This window comes from Zonotrichia leucophrys, chromosome 3 (genome assembly GCF_028769735.1).
Source record: "Zonotrichia leucophrys gambelii isolate GWCS_2022_RI chromosome 3, RI_Zleu_2.0, whole genome shotgun sequence".
In the NCBI taxonomy this organism is placed as follows: Eukaryota; Metazoa; Chordata; class Aves; order Passeriformes; family Passerellidae; genus Zonotrichia; species Zonotrichia leucophrys.
The window spans coordinates 38,416,160-38,423,610 of NC_088172.1; the positions used below are offsets into that span (position 1 = coordinate 38,416,160).

Sequence of the window (7,451 nt, forward strand, 5' to 3'; positions counted from 1 at the left end):
CCGAGTGTTTGAGTTGAGGAGACTTGCAAAACCTTCTTAACTCCCCTTGAAACTGGTTTTACTGCAGTTACTAACGCTGTTGTAATGCCTGGATAGGTAAGGGAAAACATAGAAAAGATGGCAGGACACCCCACAGGGACCATGGAGGCAAGTTGTAGTGAAGGCAATTGCTAAATAAAAGGAAAAATTTTTACAGCTGAGGGTGAAGCAGAGCCGCAGGTTGCCCAGAGAGGCTGTGCAGTCTTCTTCCTTGGGGATAATCAGACTTGGCTGAATGAGACCCTGAGGAAATACTTTGCACAGTTGATGCTGTCCCTGCTCTGAGCAGGTGGTGGGACGGGAGAGATGCCCCAGACCTGACCTCTGTCCACTGGTCCCTTCCAAATTAAGCTTTTCTGAGATCTGTGTTTCAGAATTCCTGGGGAGAAATGGCTTCAGTTGTTTACAGAGGTACAGAGTGTCCACAGCTTATTTTGATGATAGTGTTTAGCCTGCAGGAGGATATTGACAGGAGTGGATGTAATGAGTGCTGACACTAATTCTTTTTGAATGTGCCCACCTTTTACCGTGGCACAGCCTGCATGCTTCCTTTGTTTGGACTGTTCAAGACAGTAAACACATTTTCTTCTAATGTATTTTTCAAAATTGTGCCTAGATGGTTTACATGCTGTTCTCATAACTGAGAGGTTATTTTATTTCCACATTCTTTTGATTGTCAGTCACAGAACAAACGCAGTGTCCTAGACTGAGGTGGAGACACCTTTTGTCTTGTCCCCTAGGAAAGATATGCTGCTGCAGAGGGAAGCTACCCACTGCCCACATTTGTTTGATACTGGTTTTGTCAGCAATGGGCACAACAACATTATCCTTCGACCACATCAATATGTATAAATATTTTAAAGGAGGGTGTCATGAGGGTGGTGCCAGGCTCCTTTTGGTGATGCCCAGTAGCAGGATGAGGAAGAACTTCTTTACATGGAGGGTGGCAGACCACTGAAACAAGCTGCCCGGGGAGGCTGTGAAGTCTCCCTCTCTGGAGACATTCAAAACACGTTCCTGTGGAACATGTGGACAAGTCCCTGTGTCACGGGCTCTGTGCTGAGCCTGCCTTGGCAGGGGGGTTGCACCGCGTGTTCTCCAGAGATCCCTCCAGCCCTGGCGATTCTGTGATTCTGCTTCATCTATTCATGCTTTAGAGAGGGAACGTGCTGGCTGCTGCTTGGTTGTGAGACACAAAGGGTGAGACAAGGAGAGAGCTGATATCTGCTATGCCCGTGGGATTGAGCCTTCTATGGTTTGACCTTATCATTTTGGGGATCTCAGAAAACGGCGCGGTTGCTTTCAGTGGCGAACAGACTGTCAGCCCCAGAGCATGCACAGTTCAGAGAGCGCAGCTGTGGAACGGGCTTTTCCCAGCTGTTTGGAGCGCTACTCGGGCACGCTTCCATCCGCCGGAGCACGGAGCTCCCGCTGGGCTGAGCCCTCACAGCCAGCGCTGCACGGACGGCACCCACCGCGGGGGAACCGGCTGCGGAGCGGGGAGAAGAGCAGCGGAGAACCGGCTCCGTGTGTGTGTGCCCACTTCTCCCTCCCGGCGCCCCCTGCCCCGGAGCCGGGCGGGCAGAGCGGGCCGATGCTGTCCCCGCCGCCTGGGCAGCCCGGCCTCCTCACCGCCCCCGGCCCGGGCTGCCCCTGCCGGGCCAGGCCCGCCCCTGACGTGAGCGCGGGGCGGGGCGCGGGGGCGGCCGGGCCGGCGGGAAACTTCTGCGCCTTCAGCACCACAGACAGGGCGGGCGCGGTGCCGCCGCCCGGCATGCGCGCCCCGCCGCCCCACAGCCACCCCTCCGCCGCCCCGGCTGCCCTCGCCCCACCGCCGCACCGCCGCCGTCCCCGCACAGCCCCGGCCGCCCCGGCGGCCATGGAGGCGGCGGCAGCCCTGAACGAGAGCGGAGCGGCGGCCCCGCGGCTGCCGGCCGGCGGCGGCAACTCCTCGCTGGAGCTCTCGTCGCGGCCCCCCGCGCCCGCCGCCCTCAACCCCTGGGATGTGATGCTCTGCGTGTCCGGCACCGCCATCGCCTGCGAGAACGCCCTGGTGGTTGCCATCATCTGCTACTCGCCCGCCCTGCGCACCCCCATGTTCGTGCTGGTGGGCAGCCTGGCCACGGCTGACCTGCTGGCCGGCCTCGGCCTCATCCTCAACTTCGTTTTCCAGTACGTGATTCCCTCGGAGACGGTCAGCCTGCTGACGGTCGGCTTCCTCGTCGCCTCCTTCGCCGCCTCCGTGAGTAGCTTGCTGGCCATCACGGTCGATCGCTACCTCTCCCTCTACAATGCCCTCACCTACTACTCGGAGAGGACGGTGCTCTGCATCCACACCATGCTGGCCGGTGCCTGGGGGGTCTCCCTCTGCCTGGGGCTGCTGCCCGTCCTGGGCTGGAACTGCCTCCACGACCGCACCTCCTGCAGCGTCGTCAGACCCTTGACCAAGAGTAACGTGACGCTGCTGTCTGCCTCTTTCTTTCTCATTTTCCTCATCATGCTCCATCTCTACATCGAGATCTGCAAGATCGTCTGCAGGCATGCCCACCAGATAGCTCTCCAGCAGCACTTTCTGACTGCCTCGCACTATGTCACCACCAAAAAAGGAGTCTCTACCCTGGCTATCATCCTTGGGACTTTCGGAGCCAGCTGGCTGCCTTTTGCCATCTACTGTGTGGTGGGGGATCCTGACTACCCCTCTGTGTACACGTACGCCACGCTCCTGCCTGCTACCTACAACTCCATGATCAACCCCATCATTTATGCCTACAGAAACCAGGAAATCCAGAGGTCCATGTGGGTGCTCTTCTGTGGTTGCTTTCAGGCTAAAGTGTCCTTTCGCTCCCGGTCCCCCAGCGATGTCTGAGTGACTTTTCTCTGTCAAGCTGCACCCAGTGACAATCTACCCAGTGAACTATTACAGTGCCTGTTCTAAACTTCAAACTACGTCGTGAAGTCGTTGGAAACATGCTTAAGTATTAGCACTTTATACATGTTTGTATCTCGGAGAGTGGTTCGGGGTATGGAGTTTTGGGTTCCCTGGAAAAAAAAAGAAAAACAACAATGTGGTTGTATATAGATTTGCACATCACATTTGTAAAGTGAAGACATTCCGGTACTGCTTGACTATAGCACCTTATTTCTAGCTGCTGACCTGCCAAAACAGTGTTGCCTTTCTGAAGGGCAGAGGGAAAGAAAGTTGTGTTCGTGTCGTGTTTCTAAGTGTGTGTGCTGGGGGAGGGAAGGGGGTGGGGATGGATGTATGTGATGTGTGTGTCTATCTAGACTTTGCTGCACAACACTGATAAATTATAACATTTTGTATACAAATAAAAATATTTAAAATGTAATATAACCTGTGTGTTTAGATGCATTTAGAAAGAAGAGAGATGGAAAATTTGCCGGTTGAGCAAAGTCCCTTTGTTTGCTTTTGAAGGCTCCCCATGTAATTCTGCCTAAAGAGATCATCATTCACTATGGAGATGAAATACTGGACCAAGAAAGGCACCTTCCTGCTTGTTTGTTTGTTCTCTTCTTTAGTCTGGTAAAGAGTAACAAAGAGCACAAACTCTTTTTTTTTTTTTCTTCCAACAACCAAGGAAACAAATAGCCTAGTCAAATAGGCTGCTTGTTACAGTTATTCACCAGCTTCCCAGGAGCTTTAATTTTCAAGTTATAAATTAGCCCTTTACAATAATGACCCATTTAGAAATTATTAGACTGTGGGGAAGAGCATTTTCTAAACTGGGCTCTTTTTTCCTATTATAGTCTAATGCTAAAAGGGAAAAAAGGAAAAGGGAAAAAAAGGCACAGTATTCTTTCTTAAAAGCCTGTAAAATGCCACAATATGTGGGCTTTCCTTATCATCCACAGTTCTGAGGGGAATCCGAATTATTTCTCTGCCTCCTTGTTCTTGGACTGGATACTGTAGAAAAATCATTTAAGTGCATCTTTGCTGTCTGGCTGTCTCAGAGCACTGTACAGTCTTGTGACAATCCCATGGCTTAGTGGCTTCAGAGGTCAATGTTGTTCAGAGTTTGGAACACTCTTTCACTCAGGTTCAAATCCAGCAGTGACTGATTTATTCAGATCAACAGCACGTGCAGCAGATTTCAGGAGTACTCTTGCTGTTCATTTACTTATAATTATGCTACACTTACATCTTGGTTATGTTATCGTTTATCACTATGTTTCTGTTTGTATTTTAGGGCTGAAACAGATTCCTTTTATATGTGTGGTACCATATATGAAGTTTGGACTAGTGCTTTTCCCAGTTTATGACTGGCAATGGATCAAACTTCTGCCTGCTGGAGCAGTTGGGTCCACAAGGATCCTCACAGCCATTACTGTGAATCAGTAATGCTGTATTATGTGCAAGTATTATGAAACCCAGCATCATTTCACTGATAACACAAAGATATTTCATTTAAAAGAAAAATTGGTATTCCAGGCTGCTAGTTCCACTATTTTTATCAGTTCTAATAATCACAAATCTGACATTGTAATTGATGACTACCTTCAGGCATGCAGTTCTTCAGGGAACTGTTGCAGAGGTGTTACAAATATAATTAAAACTAGATTTTGTTACAGGTCAAAATACTGCTCAAATTAGCACCTCTCAAGTTGCTGGTAAAAAAGATGTTTTTATCCCTTTTTAAGGCCACATCTCATATGCTATGTGTAAGCCAGCAAATAAAAGAGGCCTGTGGCTGGGTGGCACACAGAGTGCTCAAGCTCCTTTCCCCTTGCAAAGCCAGGGACCAAGCTGCTGGCTGGAGCATCCTCCCTGTGCTCTGAGCTCACCCTGCAGAGACTCAGCCAAAGGTGCTGCAACACCCACAACAGGAACTGCTGAGGGAAAAGACCAGTGAGTGTCTCAGACAGGTGAAATGTGGCAAAGCTTTCTGTTAAAACTACATTTGTGCCACCTACTACACTTTAGCCTCGTAAATCTTTGTCTGGAACTTTGACTGGAACAAAACCATGGAAGAGGGTTGCTGAGTGCAGATCCTCACACCCTGGCACTGACCCTGCACCCAGGTGTGAGATGTTGTGCAGGACCTGAGCAGGCTTCTGGGAGCCTTGTACAGGCTCTGAAAACCAGCATTGGCTCTAAAACCCCTAGGAAAAACGTATCCTTACTTTTAGTCCTTAGGGGGGCAGAATCTGCCACAGGGCACCTCTAATGCAACCTCCCTCCTTTAACCCTGTCTGGCATGGGGGTATTTTCACCATGAATTCATTGCACAGTGACATTCTGTATAAAAATTAGATAAAGAACTTAACTGAATAGAATCCTACTTGAGTAATAAACCACTTAGTCGAGGAGCGTAAGTGACTTAGGTGAGTTACTCTTCTAATTTTTGTTCATGTTGCTTTAAATGAGATTTTGTTCCTTTTTTTCTGTTATATGATCACATTTTCAGTTATCACTCTCCCCAATGATTCACTGTGTCTAAAAAATAAAGCTGAATCCCTCCTGTTAAAAATGTGACACTTTCTAAGTGTTTCCCCAAGCATTCTTCTCTTCCAGGTAGAAAGTTCAGATTACAGTGATCTTAGATATTCATTTCCTGAGACATTACAGATATTTTTTCTATATATCACATTCAGAAAGATGTGCTGACTCATAATTTCTAGGAAAAACTAAGGTAAAAGAGGAGAGAGTATTTAGATACATTTTGGTTAGCCCTGACAGTGGAGTTGATATTAACCCACTTGCAGTAAAATACAGCTTTAATTTTCCAAGTGAATCCACATCTGCAGGAACACCTGAGTGGAATAACATAAAGGAGGCTACCTAATCTCTTCTGTCCCCAAACAACATCCCATTTCAGGTGATGGAGGAAGTCCAGGGTTTGTGTATAGCATGACACCTGTATTTCTCCTTCTGAGCTTTTTCTTGAAATAGCAGACATTTATTTGAGAAAATGATGTTACATTTGCAGTGTCTGGACCCACAAACTCCTCCTGTTATCAGATGCTGGCACTTTAACCTTGATAATGAAACTATTTGGGGAGATAGAAATTCCTGGAGCCCCATCTCCAGTCACTGTGCAGGGGAGGGCTGTGACTCCCCCATATCCCCAATGGAAGCCAGTCCATATGTCTGCTCACGGAGGACTGTGTCTGATCTGCTATTTCCAAAAGTCCATGGGCAACTTTGCCTGCATAGAGACCAGGGCTGCAATGGAAATTGCAATTACTATTTCCTTGTCCCTGCAGGCCCATGGGCTCAAAGCTTTTTATGTTCTCATGTCAATGGTGCAGTCTACAAGGAGAGAAAACATACTGAGTGAAGTGACAGCATGAGACCCAATGTTTGGTAGTGGAGCATTCTTTGTACTCTGTTCTAGAAATGTAAATGAGATTTCCTGCTTTATCACTCTTAAAAAAGCTTTGCCTTATTCTGATCTAGGTACAATAATGACAGGCATGGTCTAAAGAGCTCCCAGCCTGTTCCCACTGAAACCAGTGATGTTCTATTGCACTTCAGCCAAGATAATGGCAGTATCTCATTACAAAAAAGTTACCATTTTGAGACGAGCCTCAGCTCCAATCTTCATTAGAAACTAATGGTTCATTACCAACCTTGAAGATCATACTGGACTTGCAATGCCTTGCAAGACCAAATCCCAATTATTTGGCTTGCTTGAAGTGCCTCCCACTGTGATGAGCTCCCTTGTTTCAGCAGGAGCAATTACAGAATGAAGAGCACAGCTCCGGTGAGGAAGACCTGGTTGGGAGCCCGTAGGGGCTGAAAGCCCCACACACTGCTTGATTTTCTGTGGGGCTTCTGTCTAAATCCACAGTAAAACAGTGGAAAAGAGACTGACTCTGCAGGCTGCTTTGTATGAGTCACTGTACATTAAAAAGCCAGCTGGATTCAAAATCACAGGTCAAACAAACCCTCTTTATTTAGCTAAGCAAACAAAAGGACAAAACACTTTTGAACCTGAAAAGTGAGTCTGTGCATATTTTTATCAATGTAATGATCCACAGGTACTAAGTAACCCTGACGAAGCACTAGAACCTCTAATCTCCATTCTGCCTCTCTCCCTTTAAAAAGGATAATTTTCAATAATGAGGTAAAAATAATTTCTGATATTGCAGCTGCTCCTCAGCATTTCAGCTAGCTGTTGTAGCAGTCATTATTAAGAAGAATAAAGGACAAAGGGAAACAAACAAAAACGTTTTCTCTTTCTTACTGCTTTATGATGAGATGTGTGACTTGGAAGGAGTGACCAAGCAGGTGAGATTCAGCTCTGCATGGAGGATGAGCCCATCTGGATCTCACCTTAATGCTTGCTGGGTTGGCTTGTTTGGGGGACAGTGTGTGTAGTGACAGTGTCCCCATCCCCTGATCCTCCTCGAGCGAGCTCCTCCCTTGAAAGCTCACAGAAAGCAGCTCC

The 7,451-nt window shown here is 47.9% G+C and overlaps 1 protein-coding gene across 1 annotated transcript; it reads left to right on the forward strand.

Annotated features, from left to right (window-relative positions):
- Nucleotides 1-1,755: 1,755 nt before the first annotated feature.
- Nucleotides 1,756-3,268, forward strand: GPR6 (G protein-coupled receptor 6). The gene has a single exon (XM_064706887.1). The coding sequence runs from the start codon at nt 1,814-1,816 to the stop codon at nt 2,903-2,905; it is 1,092 nt and encodes a 363-aa protein (XP_064562957.1). The 5' UTR covers nt 1,756-1,813; the 3' UTR covers nt 2,906-3,268.
- The last annotated feature ends 4,183 nt before the right edge of the window (nt 3,269-7,451 follow it).

Coding starts and splice junctions, on each gene's coding strand:
- GPR6 (XM_064706887.1), top strand. CDS start 1,814: ATGCGCGCCCCGCCGCCCCACAGCCACCCCTCCGCCGCCCCGGCTGCC.